The sequence below is a fragment of the Barbus barbus genome, assembly GCF_936440315.1.
Source record: "Barbus barbus genome assembly, chromosome: 36".
NCBI classification, from domain to species: domain Eukaryota; kingdom Metazoa; phylum Chordata; class Actinopteri; order Cypriniformes; family Cyprinidae; genus Barbus; species Barbus barbus.
This window is the reverse complement of record NC_136714.1, coordinates 26,221,496-26,246,341: the sequence shown is the minus strand read 5'-3', so window position 1 is coordinate 26,246,341 and position 24,846 is coordinate 26,221,496. Positions and strand designations below refer to the sequence as shown.

Below are 24,846 nucleotides of genomic sequence, written 5' to 3'. Positions count from 1 at the left end.
TCGTTGTGCTGCGTTTTCTGCCACACTTTTTCCTTCCCACAGACTTCCCACTGAGGTGCCTTGATACAGCACTCTGGGAACAGCCAATTCGTTCAGAAATGTCTTTCTGTGTCTTACCCTCTTGCTTGAGGGTGTCAATGATGGCCTTCTGGACAGCAGTCAGGTCGGCAGTCTTACCCATGATTGCGGTTTTGAGTAATGAACCAGGCTGGGAGTTTTTAAAAGCCTCAGGAATCTTTTGCAGGTGTTTAGAGTTAATTAGTTGATTCAGATGATTAGGTTAATAGCTCGTTTAGAGAACCTTTTCATGATATGCTAATTTCTTGAGATAGGAATTTGGGGTTTTCATGAGCTGTATGCCAAAATCATCAATATTAAAACAATAAAAGGCTTGAACTACTTCAGTTGTGTTGTAATGAATCTAAAATATATGAAAGTCTAATGTTTATCAGTACATTACAGAAAATAATGAACTTTATCACAATATGCTAATTTTTTGAGAAGGACCTGTATTATTTCAACATAAGCTAAAATCAAATCAAATTCACATGTTAAATGCCACATAATATTTAACATAATGTTAAATGGGAGACCAGCTAAAACCAGCCTAGGTTTTTCAGCAGGGAGTCACTTGTCAATAATTCAAATTTACACAAGTTTTGTCAAATTATATGCTCCATAAGCTATTTCTTGAACAATTACTGTATAAGTACCTTCCTCCTGCAGCTTTAGTCACGTGTCTTCTTCAAAGCCCTTTATATTTCGCCGGTCCCGCGCTCTGGTGCTGCGCAGGCGCAATGGACAGACCCGCCCCCAGCATTACGTCACCGCAGCGCGAGTCGGCGGCAGGCGTGTTTTCAGTGGAGAGCAGAATCGAGAGAAAGACAACATGTAAAGCACACTATTGAGTGGACTTAAGGTATTTACAACCGTGTCAGAGTGGGAATGAGATGAATCGGCGCTGAAAGACTCAAAGTTTCCTCCGTTGGAGCTTTGCGGGTAACTCTGTTGTTTTTTGGTTGCATTTCTCATGTTTACATGCTTTTTGCGGCGTGCAAACCAAGTTCAGTTTTCCTCCTGCAGGGACCTCAGTGTTTATGGCTTTGAGTTCAAAAGTAAATGCTCTGTTTTATCTGCCTTTTGTGGTTAGTAGACATTTGGCAGCTCTCTGATGTAGTTCAGCTTATTCTTTGATAGTGTGAAGCATTTGTGTGAATGAAATATGTGTTTGCTCAGTGAGTGCTTGATGGCTTCAGTGTAAATCAGAGCAGGAATCTGATCAGTTTCGTTTCGTTTGGTTTCGTTTCTTCTGGTCGTATAATTCAAATAAGGCAACCAAAGGAGAACTGCTTGAGGCTCATATAGAAAACAGCTGAACACTATGGTGATTTAAACACCCTTGTTATGCTGTATGCATAATATAATCTTTGTACAAACATACAATGGAGGCTGCAGAACAGGCATATTGTTGACTTTGGTTTGTATACTTTTTAGATACAGATTTCCACTGTGTGGGAACACTTTTGTCTTATCTTCTGGCTGTATTGAACACACACACACACACTAGTGTGAACTCACACCTGGAGCAGTGGGCAGCCATTTGCTGTGGCCCCCGAGGAGCAATTAGGTGTTTGGTGCCTCAGTCGTGGTATTGATTTGTGGAAGAGAGTACTGTTCATTCACTTCACCCCCGGTACTGAGACTTGAACCCTTGACCTTTGGGTTACAAGACCCCGCCAGCCTGCAACCTTCGGATTACAAGAACCAAATCTAATCATTAGGCTGCAAGTACCCTCATGGTTGGAGTGTAGAAGCATATTAGCTCTTATTCATTTAAAATATTTTTATGCTCTGATTTATTAGTTTTACTGTTTTTTTTTTATTTATTTTTCCTAGCTATGCTCTTGATTTTGAGGGTGTCTATTGGATTAATTCTTTCTTTTCTCTGTTGTGGGTAGTTTTATTTTATTTTTTTTATATAAAAATAACATTTATGTAGTGTGAAGTCAGATCTTTGAGAAAATATAAAGGGTCACTAAATTAAGAGCTGATAAAATGTAAAAACTGTAACTTGAATGCAATGTAAGTCGCTTTGGATAAAAGCGTTTGCTAAATGCATAAATGTAACTTCGTCAATTCTTTCACTGCATTTTTACTGAACTGTACCATAAATTTGTCCTACGGTGTGACATGGCAAAAATCAAGACAAAAAAAAAAACTCCACCCCAAAATAAAAATTGTCACTAATCACTTACCCCCCCCCCCCCATGTCGCTCCAAACCCGTAAAAGCTTCGTTCGTCTTAGGAACACAATTTCAGATATTTTGGATGAAAACCAGGAGGCTTGTCCCATTGACTGCCAAACAATTAACACCGTCAAGACCCAGAAAAGTATGAAACGCATCGTCAGAATAGTCTGCCATCAATCTGAACTTTATGAAGTGCAAAAAAAAAAAACGACTTTATTCAGCAATTTGTCTCTCCTTCATCAGTGTAAGGAAAGGGGGAGTGGTGTGTGGAATTTGTGCTCTGCCTTTAACCCATGCAAGTGTACACTCAGTAGTGAACATACACCCGGAGCAGTGGGCAGCCAATGCTGCGGCGCCCGGGGAGCAGTTGGGGGTTCAGTGCCTTGCTCAAGGGTCTCACCTCAGTCATGGTATTGAGGGTGGAGAGGGTGTTGGTTATTCACTCCCCCACCTACAATCCCTGCCGGACCTGAGACTCAAACCCACAACCTTTGGATTACAAGTCCAACTCTCTATCCATTAGGCCACGACTGCCCCATTGTGTAGCGCCATTTTGGAGAATATCCGCTGGACGCAAATAGCGCTCACTGTTCTGTGTCAGCCGCACCACAAGGATACGCTGTTTTCATTCAAATCAAAGCAAAGAAAATGTATCCGTGTGGTGTGGCACACAGTTAAGCATTGTACCTTGACAATGCATCCTGTTCCTATTTTTTTTAATCAACGTGAGTGTTAAGCTGCTAAAAAGATGCTTGAAGGCATTTTGGAGAATGAGGGGAGACGCGCTGTAGAAACACATGGAGGCTTTAAGAATGTGTTTTATTAAGCTTTCCATATCTGTGTGTGCACAGGTGATTGTGATGGAGAAGTGTCTGTGGTGCACCACCTCCTTGGAGGCGGAGGGTGACACAGTGATAATCGCCATGCTGCGTCGCTACAGCTCAGGACGGCTGTCTGAGACTGAGATGGACTCTCTGAATGAAGACCTCGGGTGCTGTCTGGAGTGTGTGGTGGAGTACCATCGAGCCAGAGACCAGGTCCCTGATCTGCACAAGGTACACAAACACTCGGAGTAGGGATGGGCAATATATCGTATGCGATATGCATGCGCATCTCGTCAGTAAAGCCGGTTCCTTGATTAGCGCTAAATCTCCATCACCTGTTTTCAAATGGAGCGGCATTTAATACACGGAGCCGTAGTTCACTGACAAGCTACGCAATTTGCGTTCATTGTCGAAGGCGATATATCTGCAATAATGAAAGTGATATTGCGTAGCTTGTCAGTGAACTACGGCTCCGTGTATTAAATGCCGCTCCATTTGAAAACAGGTGATGGAGATTTAGCGCTAATCAAGGAACCGGCTTTACTGACGAGATAAGTGAAGTGACATTCAGCCAAGTATGGTGACCCATACTCGGAATTCGTGCTCTGCATTTAACCCATCCAACGTGCACACACACACACACACACACACACAGCAGTGAACACACACACACCGTGAACACGCACCCGGAGCAGTGGGCAGCCATTTTATGCTGCAGCGCCCGGGGAGCAGTTGGGGGTTCGGTGCCTTGCTCAAGGGCACCTCAGTCGTGGTATTGAGGGTGGAGAGAGCGCTGGACATTCACTCCCCCCACCTACAATTCCTGCCGGCCGGAGACTCGAACCCGCAACCTTCGGATTACAAGTCCGACTCTCTAACCATTAGGCCACGACTTCCCCTGAGATGCGCATGCAACCAGATGCGATATATCGCCCATCCCTAACTCGGAGCAAAAGTCTTCCAGAGTCACACAGTAAAGGTTTAACCGAAGTGCTTTCTGACGTTTCATTTAGTTGTCTGTACACAGACTGTTTAATACGGCTCGGAAGTGGTATAAATATTATACTGAATTCTTTCTTACTACGGTGTGAGGGCAGGCATATTTTTGTCTGTTCTTGCACAGAATTTTGAGCAGGCACAGAGCGGCCTGTATGTGGAAGATTTTTATTATTTGAGATAGTCCTCACTACAGAACACAAGATACAGGGGGTGTGGTTGGATCTAGATCTAACTCCTCCCACCTTACATTTACCTAAACCTACCCATCTCCACCCCATAGATGTGGATCCAACCCTGCCCCCTGGATCTTTGTTCTTCAGGGAGGGGCTACTGGAATATTTGGCCGACATATTTGAATATCTGGAATCTTGAGGGTGCAAAAAAAATCTAAATATTGAGAAAATCGCCTTTAAAGTTGTCCAAGTGAAGTTTTAAAATATATTTACTGTACAAAATTTACAAAATATCTTCATGGAACATGATCTTTACTTAATATCCTAATGATTTTTGGCATAAAAGAAAAATCAATAATTTTGACCCATACAATGTGTTTTTGGCTATTGCTACAAATATACCCCAGCGACTTAAGACTGGTTTTGTGATCCAGGGTCACACACAATATTCTTAACAAAAAAAATAAATAAACCTTGCTACATGTACTGCGTTAGGCTAACCGAGACTTGCTATAGCACTTTGCATATTATATATGGCATCAAAACCTCAAGACCTTTTGTGTGAGTGACTTCTCACAGAATCCACCGCATGTAAAGACACAAATTACGGTTGATCTCAGAATGTTGTATGGACCCTTTTCACATGTTTTCACTGTTATTAACATTTACTTGCAGAGAAGAGAAGGCAGTTTCTACAAGAATTCACTCAATTCACAGAGTTCAGATGCCAAAATCGGACTTTATTGTTGGAGACAACAAACTTGAAATGCTTGCAGCCGCAGAACATATGATCAACTTGCTTGCAATTTACACTTACATTAAGCAATGATTTCTTTCCACTTGTTCTCCTCCTTTATCTCAATAGTACTTATTTCTGTCACCTCACTTATTAGCGATCTTGTTCCGTTTGTAAGGGTGGCAGTCTGCCATCTAGTCTGTCAAAACATTTAAATTGTATCGCAAAGTGATTATTCAGTGTATTTGCCTCATATTTTTTTATCAAAAGAATGTTGAAGGCCACGTGAACCAAAAGAGTAACTGAGGGAATGACTGCAAACAGATTTTAAAACACTTCGCATCATACATTTGCTGAGTTTGTACATGGTTAAAGAGGTTTTCGGTTTCTTCTCTGCACATCTCTCTAGCTTACTTCCTAATCTAGGTGTCTATTTAAACTGGCATGGTTTATGAAGATTGTTGGCCCTTTGATTAATTGCTTTTGTTCTTGTAAGTCATGTTGGATAAAAGCATCTGCTAATCCAAAAACGTTGTGCTCATTGAGTTTGCCATGTGTCCAGATATTAATTCCTGCTTTCTTGCAGCGTTTGTGGGAAATGGAGAAGGCTCGACTTGTGCGTTTGTTGGGAACCGCTCTGGAAAAGGAGCTGGAGGAGGATGATATTTTTATTATCGAAGATGATCACGAGGAGCCGGTGTCGAAGATCTCGCCTGCAGAATTCCACGACCGTCTCCGTTTCCCGCTGTTTGAAGTTCTGAAGTACCCGTACTTGCTTTGCTACCGTGATCTGTGTAAGTCACATTCTCATGTCCAATATCAATCCATGTGGTGTAATGGGTGGTTAAAAATCAGAAAACTGGAAGGTATTTGATTTGAAATATTTTTATCTATCTTTAAAGAAGACATTGTAGAAGTTGCTTTGTTATTGTGAGAGTCGGATGCATTTTAAAGGCCTATGTGAATGAGAAGGGTGCAGAAATCAGTAATGTGTACACTGCATGCAAAAGATTATTAAAGTCTCGGTAGCTCATGTGTAATATAATGTACTCATCTGAGAGCTCAAATACAAGTCACCGATGATGAAATGATGACGTTAATGAGTTCATCGGCCTCTTGGACCACTTTTAACAATCCCTGCAATCTTTAAAGGAAGTAATCACAAAATTAAAACCCTCCCCAAGCCCCCATGATATTATACACCCTCGCTACTTGAAGCAAATAATTGATATTGTAGGATCAGGGCTTGTATCTCTACTCAATGTCTGCTATCAGGGTTCATCCCTGATAGTTTAAAAATGGCCACAGTCACCCCTGTGCTAAAGAAACTCTCACTGCATGCTTCCATTTTAGCAAATTTTCGGCCTGTTTCTGTTCTACCTTTCATCTCTAAGGTGATGGAAAAAATGGTCTCTTTACAACTCCAGTCGTTTTTAACTAATAATCACATCTGTGAGACTTTTCAATCAGGCATTATTCTGTCATTTTAGTTATGCTGGACCTGTCTTCAGCCTTCGACACTGTTGATCATGCAATTCTCATCTCTCGCTTGGAGTCTTATGTGGGTCTGGGAGGGGCGGTTTTAAATTGGTTCAAATCTTTCCTAACAAATAGAGCTTTCTCAATTAAAATAGGAAATTTCTCTTCCTCTTTACGCAAGCTAACCTGTGGTGTACCTCAGGGGTCTGTTCTTGCACCTACACTCTTTTCTCTCTATCTACTTCCCTTGGGGTCCATCTTTAGGAAACATGGCGTTTCTTTCCATTGTTACACTGATGATATGTAAATCTATCTGCCTTTAACCACGGAAAAAAAGCATGTTCTTAATAGTTTATCAGCGTGTCTGGATGACGTAAAATCATGGCTCTCAACAAATTTCCTTTTTCTAAATTCAGATAAATCGGAAGTTATTGTTTTTGGCCCCTCTGAAACTAGAACACAAAATATACCTAATCTTGAGTTCTTAAATTTTGCTGTTTCATCCCAAGTGTGAAATCTGGGTGTGGAAATCGACAACGGCTTGAAATTTGACAGACAAATCAGCTCTGTAGTAGGCTCTAGTTTCTTTTATCTTCGCTCTCTCTCTAAAATTAAAACCTTTCTTTCTAACGCCTCTTTAGAGGTTGCTATCCATGCCTTTTATTACATCTCGGCTGGATTACTGCAACTCTCTATATTATGGTGTTTCAAAGACTCAAATTTCCCGTTTACAAGTCGTTCAAAATGCAGCAGCTAGATTCCTGAAGGGATGTAAAAAATCGGAGTTTAAATCTGCTCTCAAAACTCATCTGTTTGTCTCTGCTTTTAACATGTAATTTATCCTGTTTTTATTGTTTCTAAGTGATTATTGATTGCGTTTCTTTCTTGTGTATCTATATTGTAATTATTTTACAGTACTTTGGTCGGCTGGCGGCCGTTAGTAAATGGGCTTTAGAAATAAACGTGAACTCGTGTAATATATGCCTCTGGGCACCTGGAGTGTTAAATAAAAAGTTATCTTTAAAATCAAACCAGTGGGTAAATCCCAGTATTAAAGAAGGATCAAGAGAGCTAATAAATAATTGTGGAAAGCAAGGGGAGTAACATAGCTCAGGCTTTTATACATATGCTTATTGGAGAGTGTCCAAGCTTCCATTCTCATACGTTATCAGTCAGAGTATATATCTAATCTTTTCTTTTTTTTTTTTCTGTTCCTAATCCTCTGGTAATAAAGGTGCCAAAGAGCTAGCCATGTGGTTCCACGTTATTAAATGTTGATTGAGTAAATTTCACTCAAGGGAAATTGTAGTGGTATAAATAGTCAACAGTAGAAAATCAAATGACACCATGTTTAAAAAGTACAGTCAGCTAGTCGTTATTTTAAAAAATAAACACTGACAGGGTGATGCAAGCATTTAATACAGATGGTGCTTAATTATATATATTTTTTTGGGCTGTCATACAAAAATATTTGGCAAAATGCCACAATTTACTAATCGCACCCCAGAGCTTATAACAAGTGGTTTTTTAAAAAGTGGTTTTCTACATTCTTTTCTTTCTCCACAGGTGATTTGGTGGTAAAGGCCTTGTGCAAGTTGCAGGATATGAAGCAGTCTTTGACTGTGTTCGAGAAGTATCAAGGAATATATCTACTTCTCGTTCATCCCAACGAACAGGTAATTCAGTCAAAAAGCCATATCTTGTTAGGCTGGTCCTCTTTTGGTAATCTTGCTCTTACTCCACCTTTCCTCCTCTCTAGGTGCGCCGCTGGGCAATCGATACAGCAAAGTCAATGAAGACTGTGGACAGGGACGCCTACTATGACCTTCAAGACATTTTCTCTTGCATGTTTTATGTCATTGATCTTGGAATATCTTTGGACTTTCCAGATTTGAGTCAAGAAACTTATGCTGGGGGCGTCATACAAATGCTCCCCTCTCACCTCTATGATTCGCAAAACAAGAAGAACTACTGGCTAGGTCTGTTTATTAGTTTTCTCCAAATCCTCTTTTTATGATGCTTGTTCCTTTTGTTACTAAACTTGTACAACTTTAGATATTTTGGTTTGTTACGCTCCAGCTAGACAGCAGTCTTTCCTGCCATTAAGTTTCTGTTCCTCCACTCGTGACAAAGATTTCACCAGTAAACTCTTTTCCTGCCAGCATTTTTTCTGACACCCCAAAGTTTGCACAGTCCTGTACCTCTTAATGGGTTTGACATTTTTAAGTGAAAATGATGTGATATACGGCCAAGTATGGTGACTCTGCATTTAACCCATCCAAAGTGCGCGCACACAGCAGTGAACACACACACACCGTGAACACACACCCGGAGCAGTGGGCAGCCATTTATGCTGTGGCGCTCGGGGAGCAGTTGGGGGTTCGGTGCCTTGCTTAAGGGCACCTCAGTCGTGGTATTGAGGGTGGAGAGAGCGCTGTACATACACCCCCCCCCCCCCCCCCCCCCCCCATCAACAATTCCTGCCGGACCTGAGACTCCAGGCCACGACTTCCCAAATTATTTGCCATTTGTTTTTTTGATGCTTAATAGCACCCCTACCAGGGAAATCATGGATTGCCATAAAATTCAGTCAATGGCAGGGAAAGCGTTAATATAGAAATTGGATCGTTGAAAGGAATAGGATCAGAAATTCAGGGGGCTTGATGGATTGCTCTAGTGTCTACCTATGGTAAAATAAGTGTTGCACAGTGCACTATTCGGGTGCATGTTAACCTGGAAACTTAAAACTTCAAGAGCTCTATAGCACTTGAGTGGGATGTGGGGTGTCAGATTGACCTGGAATTGGCAAATGGTTCTCACTGTTCATCTCTTGGTGAGTGTGACGTCACCTTTTGAAGTTATGCTCTTTTGTGCCCTTCAGGTATCTGTATGTTACTAACACAGCTCAGTGCGGAGGCAATGGACTCTCTGTTCATGGGAAAGTTTAAGATCCCACTTTGCATACTCAACACAATGGATGGGTTGAAAAATGGTATGTCATGATGAGCTTTTCATGATGTGGTGAGATGCAATGGATTAAAAATGGTCCACTTAAATTATTATTTTTTTTTTTAATAAAGAGGATAACCCAGCTTCTGACCCATTCTGGCCAGCCCTCCACTGTTTTATGGTAATTCTGGACCGACTTGGTTCTAAGATCTGGGGTCAGGTTGACCCTAATACAGCATTCCAGACAATCACCGGAGCAGCCAGCTATGTTGCGGAAATTAGAAACATCAGGCAAAAAACCATGGGGTAAGAAATCTTGAATGTATTGAAAAGAAATGATGCCATGCTGAATTGCAGCCAATTTGACTTTGCCTTATTTCACACGCCCTTTTATACAGGTTTATATTATCTTTGTGATAATCAATCCATCTTCTGGCATTAAAACTCCAAGACATTGGGAGGGATTTTTCACTGGGAATGCTGAAGCCACGACAGCTGCCGCATTTGAAAACGCATAATTAAAATTTAGCACAATTCCTACAGATCCTTATTTAAAAACAAACAAACAAAAAAAAGACTTGGTTTAATGATTCCATTCCATATGCATTGCTCCTGGATATTAGAAATTACATCTATAATAGCTCCAAAATGCAGCACCTTAACAGTAGCTGTGTTTCCATTACCCTTAAAATTGCGCAAATTAAAATTGTGAATTGACAATAGGCCTAATGGAAATGTCTATTTCGCAATTTACACTCTCGCATGAAGTGGTTTTTCAGGCAATTCGAAAAAGGGATATTTTGCAAAACTGCAATGAATGTTTTATTTGCATTACCCAGTCACATGCCGTATGTAAAACGTCATATGATCATTCTTCAATGTACTATAACCTCCAAGAAACACTTCATATACGTGGCCGCTCTCAAGTACAAGGGGCTTTCCCTGCCATTAATGCTTAGACTATTTACACTGCACACATCTGCGGTGCAGTGTGGCTCTGATACAGCCACTGAAGCTCATTGCGGCCACTCTAGTCAATGCTTGTTTATTTCATCCATGCCACACACGTTTCTGAAGCGGCTCTCTGTGCTGCTTCTGTAAAGATACATGCATACGCCTCCAAATAAATAGAACCAAAATCCGTTGCTATGACTTATCGTGAGAGGAAAAAGTTACGTTTTAGTCACATAATATTGGTTAATGGAAGCGCTGTCATTTCACAATACTGTTTCATTTACATTTGTAAAATATCGCCAAAGTTGAGCAAATCTGTAATGGAAATGAGTCAAGTGAAGATCTCCACATACCATCAAAAACGGTTCCTTTTTAATTTATGATTCAGTGAACCTGCCCATTATTTGACAAGGCAAATGGCAAGTGGTACCATTTGGACCGTAAATGGCTGCTTTGAAAAGCCATGTTTGGAACTTTTGTTGGCAGAAAATACTTAGTAATGTAGGGTTTTGTGAAGTTATTTAATAATTTTTTTTAAATGTACAGCGGGATGGTTAAAGTGGAACCTGAATATGATGATAATATGGTGACCTGCAGTCAGGTGGTGTACGACTGTTATGCCTCAGAAATACCAAACCAAGTAAGATTTCTGTTTTGACACCGCATTCTCTTTATGCAACAACATTTCCTGCACTCTTTGTTAGGAAAAAGCTGAATACTGTTTTTCCTTCTGTTCATCGTGTAGGCATCTGGTTCGTTGTCCAACAGCGGTGTTTCCAGCAACTATGTGATCTATGAGGATATGCAGTCCCTGGTCACCGTGCTTGATTCTGAAATGGGCCAGAGCATGCGTGTATACGGAAGCACTTTTCTGTGGTTCATTCCATTTGTACGTTCCATAATGGAACTTCCAGAGCTCAACGCTTCCTATATTAGTGAAGTAATCCACTATCTTTGTGATAAGATACGAGAAAATCGACACATGCTAATCGGACAGACAAGTGTGTGCGATAAAGTGACCGAGTTCTTCACTCGTATCCTTATTAAAATTGTTGAGCTACACTCTACTGAAGGACGAATGGGCATACTTTCTCGCTGTGCCCTCAAGTGGGTGGGAGAGATTGTCTTGTGCATCATCCAATCAGATGAAACGCATGGACCACCAGACAGGATGGGTGGGATTCACGGAGTCAGTTCAACCTCATATAACCTTGGGATAGTTGGAAGACTGCCTGCATCTGGAGGAGGCATTGGTGCCATAATTGATGGCTGCATGAAACTGATTCGACTGCTGCTGAAAGAAGGGATAAGGAGATCTGTCCCAAGCGCGACCGACTTTTTTAATTTGCTCAACAAGCAGTTGCGTGGAGTTACAAACAAACGATGGAATCTAACACGTTCTGAATCTGATGAGCTTCAGAAGTGTTTGTTAAAAGTTGTCCGGTCGATGCCAGAAAGATGTGCTTCTCCACTCTCTGTTGCTCCACCCCCATCAGCGGAGGCAACTACAAACACTGTTATTTCCAGAAACTCCGTGCCAACCCTAAATCAGCAACAACAGGAGGCAGGTCCGAGCAGAGCAGGAGATGAATCTGGTATTATCAAAGAGGAGCCAATTTGGAATTATGGAAATTGGAACTTGGATGAGGAAGTCTGCAGCGGTCTTGAGGTTATCATGAAGGCTAAGAAGGAACCTCTTGACCCAGTGTCAATTTCACAGCAGAGATCAGTTGTTCAGTTGGAACGCATTAAACCAGATCTAGGAAAAGTGCAGGAAATTCGATCCAGATTAAATAACCAGAATTTGTCAAAGATCAAAGCCATTGCCAAACAAAAGCCTTGTGAGTCCTTAAAATCAGCTAAAGAGGAATGTGGGTTTGGAGCTGCGGAGGAGGAGGAGGAGGAGGAGGAGGATGATGAACCCCTTGATATCAAACGGGTTCGTCTGACAAAATCTATCCACAAAGTTGAATCTAGCGACTCCGAAGTTGACAGTAGTGCTGTTGGAAAAACTCGTAACAGGTCCATGGGCACCTCAAAGGAAAATGTGGAGTCCAGTACCATCGTTATATCTGATGATGATTCTGATAATGATGAAAGTCCAAATGACTTCCTGAGGTCTCCAGATTGTGTCTTGCCTGAGAGCCCCGGTTGTGATTATGATGATCTCAGTGAATCAAAGGTCTTTGAGTTTGAGACCCAGCAATATGTGGCGTCTGCCTGGGATGATTCAGACTTTGCGAAGAAGCCCAAAGCAGACCAACTACTCAAACCACAGGTGGATGAAGCATCTCCATCAAGTTCAGAAACTGAACTAATTCCAGATGAAGACACTGAGAGGGTTTGTCAGCAAGCAGAAGATAAGATCAAAGAACAGCAGCAACAGTCACAAGAGCCAGTGGATTCATGTGCATCGTCACTGTCCAAAGCATCCAGTACTGCAGAAAGCTGGGATAAATTTGCCAAACCAAAACCGGTTAAAAGCACAAAAACAACTCCATCTGATAAGAAACAGCCTAAAAAGCCATTAATAATTGATGCCCTTGCTCAAAAAATCAGACGCCACCCCTGGAAACGCAGCTCCACATCTCAGGACGCAGAGGAACCTTCCTCTTCAACTACTCCATCCTCATGTGGTGTATCTTCTTCCTCTCCATCCTGCAGCTCGGTTTCCTCTCCTTATTTTTCTGCCCCGGGTTCACGTGATAACCCTGCGATTGTTCCCCCAAAGAAGGTGCGTAAGGTGCCTGAGCCAGAATCAACAGCAGAGCGTTTGGGATTAAAAAAGAAGGAAAGGAAAGCTTTTGAACTTTCTCAGCGCTCCCTGGATTGTGTTGCTAAACTGAGGTGTCATGGCCAGAAAGTACAGGTGGAACCACAGCAGAAGACAAGGCGAGTGCGTCGAGCCACTAAGACTTCTCCACAGAAATGTATCGTAAAAGGCAACAAGAAACTTCTGGGATCACAAGATATTCAGTTTTTCAGGCAAAGTCGTGAGAAGCATCAGAGGCCAGCAACAGGAGCCATCACGACATTAGCTCCCAAACCAGCAAAGATCAATCAGCCGGGCGAAGTGCACTTAACAAATCCTACAGTTGCAAGCAGTGAGGCTGGTAATATCTTTCCCTGTCCTCAGCCAGATCCTGACCATCAGCGGGATAATGAAAAGGCTGCATCAGGAATCAACTCTATAGGTGATGGGGCTGGACATAATAAGAGAATAGAATCCAAGTACTTCCAAGCCAGTGAGACTGCTGAAGTCTACATGGAAAAAGAAAAACCTGCTCAGGAGGAGGATGAAGAATGGATGTTCCTCACTCAGATGGAACCCACCGACATGGAACTGTGCTCTCAAATGGAGCAGTTTGAGGAAGAAAATGGTGAAGAACTTTTTCTTACCCAGAGAGATCCTATTGACATGGACATTGACACCGATAGTGAGTCAGATACCCCAGGGCCAACCTTGACACCTAAACCTATTCAGACTTCTGTTGGTGGAAATGATGACCATTTGTTTGTGAAGCCTGGCATGTCACCGATGTCTCAGAAAAAGGCCAAGCCTTCTACCACAAAAATATACACCCCCAGTTCCCGCAGTGCCTCGCTTGTCCTTGAAATGGAAAAAGGAGCTAAGCCTCCTCCTGCTGCGAATGCTGCAAAAGCAAAGATTCCCCGACTGCCCCCAGCAATGCCACCTCCAAAAACATTTCAACCTCTCCATCCTCCACAACTCCCAAAGCCACTTCCTTCACAGCACGCTCCACATGCTCCCAAGTTGGTCACTAGCTCTAAAATAAGCTCTACCTTGGAGCCACCATCTTACAAGGTATACCAAAGACCTGAGGCTCCAGTTAACAAACCAGTACCCACAATGGATCCAAGCCCGACGTTTGACCTTTCAGTCTTGACCCAAGCAATCCTTAAATGGGAATATAGGATGCTTGACAATTACAAAGCATTTGGGAGTCCACAGGATCTGTGCCAATTACCGCTGAAGAAAGTGCCAGTTCAGTTTCCTAGCTACCAGGAGTACTTCAACACCTTGTACCCCCTGCTGCTAATTAATGCATTTGAAGAGGTGGGACTACATCTTATTTCTGTAATCCCTAAATACTTGGATGTAATTAGCATTAAGTCTTATACAATTATACAAAGGGTTATTTTTCCCCCAAAAAATGAAAATTGTAATTTCCTCTCAAGTCACTCGACTCTCATTAAATGAATGAAACTACAATGGCTATCCGACTACTTGTTCACAGAATTATGCAATTACTCACCCTCATGATGTTCAAAACTAGTAAATCATTCATTCATTCATTCATCTTCAGAACACAAATTAAGAAATTTTTGATGAAATCCATGAGCTTTCTGACCCTGCATAGACCGCAACATGTTCAAGGCACAGGAAGTTAGTAAGGACATTGTTAAAATAGCCCATGTGGCATCAGTGGGTCAACCTTAATTAGATTAAAGAATATGAGAATACTTTTGTGCCCAAAGAAATCAAAAATCATGAAATTATTCAACATTCTCTTCTCTTCTGGGCCTATCTTCGATGTGCGTTCACGATAGTACCACGACCTATGCGTGTGTGTTCTATGTCAGAATGCTGGCTCCTGCGTCAGCAGCACCACACGCATGCGTCGTGATACTCTTGTGAACGCACATTTAAGACTGTCACGGAAGAGAAGACATTTTTGAATGAAGTTATTTTTTCTTTTGTGCACAGTATTCTCGTAGCTTCATAAAATTAATGTTCAACCACTGATGTCATTTGGACTATTTTTAAAGATGTTCTTATGACCTTTCTGGGCCTTGATCATGTCTGTCTATGCAGGGTCAGAAAGCTCTTGAATTTCATCAAAAATATCTGAATTTGTGTTCCGAAGATAAACGAATGTCATACAGGTTTGGAAAGGCATGAGGGTGAGTAATTAATGACAGAATTTCCATTTTTGGGTGAACTATCCATTTAATTTTGTTTTTGTCCTGCTTCTATTACAAGGATAATAATTGGACATTTAGTACCAGTGTTAATGTTAAACAATTACAATTTATACAGATGGCGAGTGAATGGCTCCAAGAGGGCAGAGTCAAGCTTAACCTAACAGTCCAGGGTACAGAATACAGCAATCGCACAGCTAGTGCCAGTTTCATAGGTAAGTCCAGCCATGTTTGGCAGTTTACCTTCTGATGTTCAGTAAAGTGTATTCTGATACAGTTACAGTCTTTAATTGTTACAATTGGGGAGTATCCTTTCAGACATCAGCCATTTCATTTTTTTTTTTTTTTTTTATTTTTTTTTTGTAGCAAACATTTCTCCGGAAACTGATACAAAACAACTGTACCCAAAAGAAGAAGACATTGTGCTACTTTGGTTGCCTGACAACACTGGGACATATGCTCACGATGAACCTAATTTCCATGAACCACATCCTTATTTTGGTTATGTGTCTCGGTCCAGTGTGTCCAACAGAGGTCCAGGTGCGAGTTTTGTGCTGTCATTAATAAGGATTGTGTACATTTATGTCCACCGTCTCATTATTCTGTCCCTCCTCAGGTTCCAGGCCAATTCTAAACTTGACGATTCAGACACGTGGAAATGTATCTTCGGTGAATTCCCAACCTGTGCTCTGTGAAGTCATTGGATCATTGATCAGCATATTCCGGGAGTTCCGTGCGCTGTGTTTGCTGCGGAATCAACCAATGTTGCGTCCTCTTCTTGCTCCACGTGTGTCTTATTTCACGCACACTCTGGATAGCCCACCGGACCTCGATTCGCCAGTGAGTTTGGGTTTATCTGAAGCAGTGGTTCCTAATCCTGATCCTAGGGACTTGCAGCATTGCACATTTTGTATGTCTGCTTTTTTTTTTTATACACCTGAATCAAATATTACTACTTTAGCAGAGAGTTCCAGGGTATGAAACTGGGCTTGTCAGATAAGGGGCGCAAACCAAAAGTGCAATGCAAAGCTAGAAGCATTTTTGTCCAAATTCACCTACTTGTAGTATATGTTTTGGGGAAAAAATGCAATCCTAGTCAACTATTCTTGTTCATGTTTGAGCTAGAGTACCTTTTGTGGGATGAATGTGTAAGTCCAATAAGTGAACCTGATTTTGATCCCACATGTTATAATTTTGCCCTTTTCTTTCCTTTATTTGCTTGTTCTTTCTCTTGCTCTTCCTCTTGCTTTTTCTCTTTCAATGCATTCCAGGAGTTCAACAGGGACCAAGCAAGAGCAATAGCTTGCGGTCTTGCCATGATAAAGAGACCACAGAAGACACCAAAATTTCTCCTTATTCATGGTCCTCCAGGAACCGGGAAGAGTAAAACAATTGGTGGCCTGTTGTACAAACTACTATCTTCGGTATTTTTTTCATTTTTTCTTTTTTCTGAATGTATCTTTATTCCTGTCTACTGTGCATGATCTCAAGGACACCTTAATCTGCAACTGCAGCTGAGTGTGTTTTGTGTGTGTGGTTATCTGGTCAGGGTGCCAACAATGCTGCTCCTTCGGGGAACCTTCAGTCCAAGTCTCGACGGACACGAGTTCTTCTCTGTGCACCCTCTAATGCTGCCATCGACAGTCTGATGAAGAAAGTCATTTTGATCTTTAAAGACAAATGCCGAAACATCAACGCACCTCAAGGTTGCGAGCTTGCGCACACATTGACAACTTAAAAGAGAAAAAAAATTTGTATATATACTGTATAAATATACCATATACTGTCACATAAAAGCATGTCTCGCAACACTTTTGCGTCCAGGTAACTGCGGTGATATAAACCTGGTACGATTGGGAAGTGAAAGGACCATCTCGAACTCACTAAAACCTTTCAGCCTCGACCAACAGACTAAAGCTAGAGCACGTGAGAGAGAAATTCATGCATTTACAATTCAAGAGTTAATGCATGTGCATGTGGTGTTAATGTTAAAGTGTTTTTGTGTAGAGCGAGCCCAGCAACCTGTAGAAGCTGACGAACACCGGCGTAAGGAGCAACTGGACAAAAGTATTGAAAATCTCTCCCAGCAATGTGCAAAAACCAAGAAGGATTCTTTTGAGGTAATGCACCCTCCACACAAGTTTCTAAAAGAGAGAATCTAGATATCACATTGTTGTTTTTATGCGGTTGAATTTTTTAAATTCATGGGTTGGTTGACAGTTCAAGAAGTTGATTGAGCAGAAGATGCAGCTTCTGAAAGACAGAGAAGGACTGAGTCGGCATATTAAAGAGGTAAATGGTCACATTTGTTCACATTCGTGTTTCGCAATACTTATGCTCCCACAAACAAACGTACCTCTTGTCACTGTCTTAGTGTCGCAGCAGGCGGCAGGAGAGTCAAGCTCTTGTGCTGCAAAATGCTCATGTGATCTGCTGCACGCTCAGCACCAGTGGAAGTATCGTCCTCGAGAATGCCTTCCGTCGTCTCGGACATGAACCATTTAGCTGCGTCATCATCGATGAGGTACCAAAATCTCTTATAGTTTGTGATTGCGTGAAATGTTTTTATTTGGTACAATACAAAAGTAGTACAATTGCACATCATTTTTCGATAAACTGAATCTCTGCTAGTGCAAAAGACAACACGATGAAAGAAAACTACGTAATGTTTATATTATCATATTGTAAATGCACTAATACTCCTAACAACCATATTTAAAAGTCGCTTTATTTGTCGTTGCACTTTTGTAGGCTAGTCAGGCTAAAGAAACTGAGACTCTGGTTCCCATGCTGTACCGAAGTCCTGCTGTAATCCTTGTCGGTGATCCCAACCAGCTTCCACCAACAGTTGTCTCTCAGGTAACCCAAGCAAAAATAACCAGACTACAATTAATTTTTTTTTTATATAGATAAATTATTTGACAAAATGGCATTAAAAATGTTTATTTCTCTAAGGGATTTATAAGCCCTATTTCTTTTATTTTATTTATTTTTTTTTATTTTTTTGTAGGCTGGTCAAATATGAATTTTCAGAACAGCATAAGGGTTAAATGACAGTAAATTAAAGCCGCAGAAAAAAATATTTGTCTTTGCATTTTGTGCATGAATTTATTTTTATTTTTAATTTTTTGTGTGTGTGTTTTAACAGAAAGCAAAGGAGTTTGGCTACGACCAGTCTCTTATGGCAAGGTTATGCAAAAGTCTTTATCAGTCAAACCCACAACTCTCTCCCATCCTCCTGCTCAGCGTGCAGTACCGCATGCACCCGGACATCTGTGAATTCCCCTCCAAGTACATCTACAACAGCGCTCTTAAGGATGACTGGTACGCACCCGGCTCCTTGGTTGTTTGGAACGTTTACACTTGTGGAATGAGTAGAGAGGGAGAGAGAAGGCCATGTTCTGCTACCAGACTCCTCATGTTTATATGTAGGCAGGGGCAGTGCAGGCCATATGTTCAGGAGCAGATGACTATGACTGAGTCTGAATTAAGACTCCTCAGGCCACTGAGAGAACCGTGTTTGTGGTGAGTGCTCAACATAGTGAGCTGCTAACTGCAAACTAAACCATGGTCTGCAGATCTCAAGAAACCTGTTTCACTGACACTGATTGACTCCCACTTTGCTGTGAAGGTCTATTCATACCGAGAATAAAATAAAAATGCAACACGCATCGCAGATGAACGGTGTATTCAACGAGCAATGCAAAAAAGTGCTTCAGTTATTCATGTGCTTTATGAAAGGTGAAGTGTGCTACAGGAAAGATTGAAACAAATCCTGCAGACTCACTCTTTTGCTGATATGACATCTCTGGCACTTTTAATGCAGTTTCAGTCACAATCCAACTGTGATATTATGCAGCCTGTAAAGTAGATGGTATATATGGCAATAATAGAGGTGTACGTTTCTGGTACTTTATCTCGTTTTGCAGCAGAATTATTGTAAACAAACTATATATATATATATATATATATATATATATATATATATATATATATAAGCTTTTTGAAATTAAAATGAATGGATAAGTTTCCATGGGAACTTTTCTTGTTTTCATCTAGTTTAAGTTATACTTTTGTCTGAGACTTAAGTGTTAATACAGTCTTGTTCTAACAGTCACAATCACAATTTAGTTGTGCCAAAAATGTCTCCATGCCGTTTATCAGGAAGAATGTTTTTTTTTTTTTTTTTTTTTTTTTTTTTTTTTCAAAAGAGTATTTTTAGCTAGTAATTCTTCAAAAAAAAAAATGTACAATTTACACCCAAGGTCATCAAGTATAAATATGCACTTTTGATTTGTGTCCTTTTGTCCCTCAGTGAGACCGCTCAGAAACGCTGTTCCCTCAGCTGGCCCTTCAAGCCCTACAAAGTGTTTGACGTGACGGATGGGATGGAGAAAAAGGAGAGAGAGTAAGAAATGGAGGAATGTGGGTGGGATGGTGGACTCTACTGCTTGTGTCTGAACAGTTAATTTATTGTTTTCCCCATTGGTCAGTTCATTTTCCAATCACAAAGAAGTCAAGCTGGTCTTGCTGCTGTTGAAGCTGCTGGGCGAGAAGCAGTATGTGCGAGTGGGCGTCATCACGCCCTACAAAGCCCAGAAACGACGCATACTGGAAGCCGTCAGGGGTTCAGGCATCGACAGCAAGCAACTTCAGTGAGTGTTCAGTGTGCAACTCCACTTGAGAAAAACTTTTAAATTTTATTAAACTTTTTTTTTTTTTTTTTTTTTTCATCAAAATGAAACTTCTTTATTGCAGATTGCCACAAGAAATAATTAGCATTGTACTTCTGCATATATGGTTCTATTTTTGAACCATGAATTTCTTTAATAATCTGATAATACACTACATGTCAAACATTTAGAGTAATACAGGGTTTCTACGCGGTTTGGAAAAGTATGGAGAAATATTTGCATTTCCAGTAGACTTTTGCCTCCTTTTTTTTTTTTTTTTTTTTTTTATAATAGAAAATTAAGAATTTAATGAACATAAGTTTATCATACAAGAAGTGTGTTTTTATGGCAGCTGTTTAGCGGTTCTTTAGTGAGTGTCAAACACGACTGAATTAATTCAAGGTGCACTTTTTAATTATGCAAAATGTTTTGGGTTTCTTCTCACGATTTTACTAACACCTTATGACAGCCTTGTGGACCAATAAAAAAATATTCAGACTTTTGTGTGCATGAGAAACCGTTAAACTTAGCATATAGGATGCTGCACACTGAGCCACCTATTGTGCCATCAGCTCATTTCACGGTGTGGTGTCATGCGTTAAAGAGACCTAAGGCCTTGAAATATGACATACTGCCCTAATGAAAGCCACGTTTTGAACAGGGATTTTTATTTTTTAAATAGACCCTTGAACTTGGCAAATAGGACAATGCACACAGCTGTATTATGCCATCAGCCCATTTTGTGTCATGGTTTATCTGCTCCCGCAGAGGATGTTAAATTGGACATTAGGCCTTGATATGAGAGGTACTTCCATAAGGAAAGCCAAATTTTGAGCAAGTAGATCTATTAATTCATGTGCATCTATGCTCTTACTTTATTCATAGTAAGATGGCAGTGATGCACCAAGGAAATAGGTTATATAAAACAAGAAATTGTAATACATAAGCATGTGAAAAATTCCCATGCACATATGAATAGTTTCTTGAGGACACAAAGTGTCTTGTGTGTGTGTGTAAACAGTTGAATAACGTGTAATTGTGTTTTAGGGTTGATGTCGATACAGTCGATGGCTTTCAGGGCAGAGAAATGGACTGCATCATTGTGTCTTGTGTGAGAGCCAGCAGTGAAATGGGCTCCATTGGGTAAGTGTACATAGCCTATACATCAGTCAACTAAAATGTTCACGTTTCTGATTGTAATATTGCATTGCTTCTTACTTTAAGATTTGTTGGAAATCGGCAGAGAATGAATGTAACCATCACCAGAGCCAGATTTAGTCTCTTCATACTGGGACATATACGCACACTCAGGGTAACATACACATTTATACATTTGTTTGTCTCGACCCACCATAAGAGGTGCTGTTGTGTATTTCGAAGCGCTTTTATTTTTTTAATTGTGCATTTCTGCAGGAACAAAGTGATTGGGGCGCACTTATTGATGACGCTAGGATGCGTAAAACTATCATCAAAACGATGCAAAAAGATTTCGAAAGGGACGCCAGGCAGATTCTTAAACGAGAACGAGAGCCGCCCACCCGCAGTCTCTCTTATCCCCCAATCGGGAATCCAAGCACTGTGACCTCACCTGTGGAAACCGCCCCCGCCCCCGTGCCCCACCCTCAACGTGACACGAGCAATGCGTCAATGCCACGGCTAATACCTTTGGAATGTCCTAATAACCCACGGATGAGCGACAGGCCCACAGACCCACGCTTTGCAGAGCGCCGGCCAATCAGAGAACAGAGACCGGACAGAGATGGCCGGGGCTTACCGGAGTCCCGCCACTCCACCAACAGAGCTAATTCGTGTGAAGCCGACTCTAGAAGTACTGGCCATTCTTCCAGATACTCTTCAAAACGCCGCGGTTCTTCACCATCAAGACGACACAGGAGATAAATTTAATTATCCCTGTTTTTGTGTCATTAAACCTTCACAACAATGCATTAAAGGAGAGGTGTTTCTTCATGTCCTCTTCTCCATGTTTTGAGAACCCACAATGTGCAAGGGTCATCGTTAAACATCTCTTTCTCAGGCATTGGCTTAACAATTGACAAATTAGTTTGATGGCAGTGCTTACCTAATCTCGTTTCTACGCATATTTTGCTGCAGAATGAACATTTAAAGAACTATTTTATGCATGAAGAGGAATGTTTTGTTCCATACAACAGGTTTTGGGTTTTTGGACCTTGTGCATATCTCCAAAAAATATATATTGATGCAATACCTGCACTTTCTAAAGCAGTCTGACTTGCTTAAAAATTGCGTTTTGTCTGTATTTTGTCTTTGCGAGTCTGTATAGTTTCACTTATTTGAATGTAACATTGATTTAGAGGTTTTTGCAGGGATGGAGTCGGTGTGTAAATGTGTTGGGCATGAATGCAGTGCTATTTGTGTTTCACTTTTTTTTTTTTTTTTTATACTGACTTTTAATATTCTGGATAACATACTGGATTATTTTTTTAATTGATCTGACTGTTGAGGTTTTTCAGGTAACTTTGATTATAGTCACTATTATTCTGGAGGAAGAGTTAAAGAAGGCCAAGAACAGCATCAGAAGTGGTGCTTAACATTTTAATTTCAAATATAAAATGTCATGTTTGAGTTGTGAATGAGAGTTAAGTTTGAAATTGTAGAGTTGAAGTATACAAGCCAGAGACCTGGAGACTGAGAGATCAACCGGCTACTGTGGCGCTTTTCCTTGAGTTTTATCTTTTGTCACCAGTTTTACAGAAGTGTATGAAGAGGACTTTGTTTTGTACAGATGCACTTTTTGTAGACAGGAAATTAAAAAGTTTTTTTTTTTTTTTTTTTTCTTTTCTACATTTTGGATTTATTTATTTTTTTTATATACAATGAGAATCACCACACATTGATTTTGCAGCTGTGCTGCTTTTTTATTTTTTATATACCGCATATGCTAGTGATGTGAGTGCTTCACTAAATCATACCATGGTAGTCTATTTTTCCCCTCATTTGTGACCCTGGACCACAACCAGTCTTAAGTTGCTGGGGTATATTTGTAGCAGTAGCCAAAAATACATTGTATTGTTCAATACTATGGAACATGGATGTTAATCAATACCATTGCATATCTTGACATACGACAGTGTCACCATCTGTACCATGGTACTACCACCCTTAAGGCTTGTCTTTTTAACCAGTCATTTCTGATAATCTTTCCTTTAAGATGCGTAGGTATCAACACTTCACCCCAATATTTTAATATTTATTTTTAATAGTTGCAATAAGACACTCAAGGCTATGGTTTTATTTTACTGTGGTAAAATGACTTCTCAAATCTATCATGGTCTCAGTGTCTTATTGCTTTTGTAAAATGAAAACAACAATAATGTGATTAAAACACACAAATGCTCAATGCATTGCTAATCTGAAGGAAGTTCAAGGAACAGTTGTTTGGCAATGTAATCTAGACATGGAGTGGTTATTGTTTAAATTCTGAAGTCAATGAGTTAAATTTTTGCCAAGATGCATGCAGAACATCACACACTGCCAACTCTCATTTTCATACAGCTCTTAAACAATGAACTCATTGCAAGTGGATTCCTCCCTTCTTGCCAATACTGCGAGACAACACAAGGATCTTTGTTCTGCAGCGAGGGGCTACTGAATACTGCTGTCACAATTTTATTATTATTATTATTTGGCATTGTTTTTGTTGGTGGCATACTTCCAATCAATTTTTTATTTTTTTTAAATCATGCTTTTATAGATTCTCAATAGACAGTATGTCTCAGTATTGAGTAAATGGTGAACTTACCTAACCTTATCTAAATATTGAGTGTTCAATGGACTGTGCTGTTTAAAACGTTCAGTGGACAAAGACTATGAAACAGTTGTGAAAAACATTTAGGCAAATATTACATGATTTAGGACCTTTATACTGTGGGTGCCACATTGAAAAAAAACGAAGAAGTGTATCCCTCAAAGCCTCGTTTTCATCCACGTAAAATTCAATATGGCGTCCTGATTAAGGCCCACGCGAGCAGCTCCCGCTCTTTCTACAGGCCACCCGCGCAAATCTCGCCCTACAGAGCGCCATCAACAGCTCCTGCCTCATTGACAGTCAGATAAGGATCAAGTTTGCTGTAAACTTCGGCACTGTTTTTCACTGCTATTAAAACATCTCAATACAGCCGGCTCAACTTAACCCTTGCTTAACAAGCTAGTTTCACGTTGGCATAACTTAAAAGGTCTCCAAAATTGGAGGAGTTTTTCTTGCTATTTTAGAGCTATTTTAATTAATATCAGAATAATTTCAAGTGTGATTAATTTTACACAACAGTTAAAAAAAACGTTAAGTTCACTAAATGTCAATAGATGCAGCTACATTTAGAGTTTTTGCTGCGTTTCACCAAATTTTCAATAAGACAGAATAGTCAACATAGTCTTGAACAATTTGGCTTTTTTCAAAGATTCAATAATCCATTCATGTTTACTTGCTTCATTTATGAGTGAATCAAAAGTTTGAACTAATAGGTTTAAATGTGTCACTTGTAAGACAATCGACGCCTACTGGAGGTTTTATTTTTATATGACAGAATAATTTTGTTTTTACCCAATATTTAATAATTATTTTTCTATATTTTTTTACAATTCACGCTTCAGTAACTTACATTTACTATTTACACAGACCGGAGTGATGTATCACCTCTGAGGAGTTGTGATGGTAAATGATATGTCCATGTTATGAGAATATGCAACTTTATTACACATTCAGCCACTTGTCATCTAGATTGAAATACAATCAACAGAAAAGTACATGGAAATTAAACAGTTGTCACAAGTTCATGCTTTCATGCATTACCTCATGAGGTGAAAGAACACATGAATATTATGTTATGT

General features: G+C 40.3%; 1 protein-coding gene across 1 annotated transcript; it reads left to right on the top strand.

Annotated features, from left to right (window-relative positions):
- The first annotated feature begins 869 nt into the window (after positions 1–869).
- On the top strand, positions 870–23,283 carry LOC306855591 (putative helicase senataxin). The gene is made up of 25 exons (XM_079394361.1): positions 870–999; positions 3,101–3,304; positions 5,568–5,775; positions 8,027–8,136; positions 8,220–8,439; positions 9,342–9,452; positions 9,541–9,715; positions 10,910–11,003; positions 11,109–14,441; positions 15,426–15,522; positions 15,674–15,847; positions 15,924–16,147; positions 16,579–16,731; positions 16,857–17,013; positions 17,132–17,233; positions 17,315–17,427; positions 17,528–17,599; positions 17,682–17,831; positions 18,059–18,166; positions 18,456–18,631; positions 19,623–19,715; positions 19,801–19,962; positions 21,028–21,123; positions 21,205–21,292; positions 21,394–23,283. Exons 2-25 carry the CDS (start codon positions 3,110–3,112, stop codon positions 21,877–21,879), a joined length of 6,897 nt encoding a protein of 2,298 aa, XP_079250487.1. The 5' UTR covers positions 870–999; positions 3,101–3,109; the 3' UTR covers positions 21,880–23,283.
- The last annotated feature ends 1,563 nt before the right edge of the window (positions 23,284–24,846 follow it).

Bases quoted from the DNA above. Each gene is read 5' to 3' on its own strand.
- LOC306855591 (XM_079394361.1), top strand. From the start codon at position 3,110: ATGGAGAAGTGTCTGTGGTGCACCACCTCCTTGGAGGCGGAGGGTGAC. The intron at 17,832-18,058 runs GTACCAAAATCT...GCACTTTTGTAG, and splicing joins GCTGCGTCATCATCGATGAG to GCTAGTCAGGCTAAAGAAAC. The intron at 19,716-19,800 runs GTAAGAAATGGA...CCCATTGGTCAG, and splicing joins ATGGAGAAAAAGGAGAGAGA to TTCATTTTCCAATCACAAAG.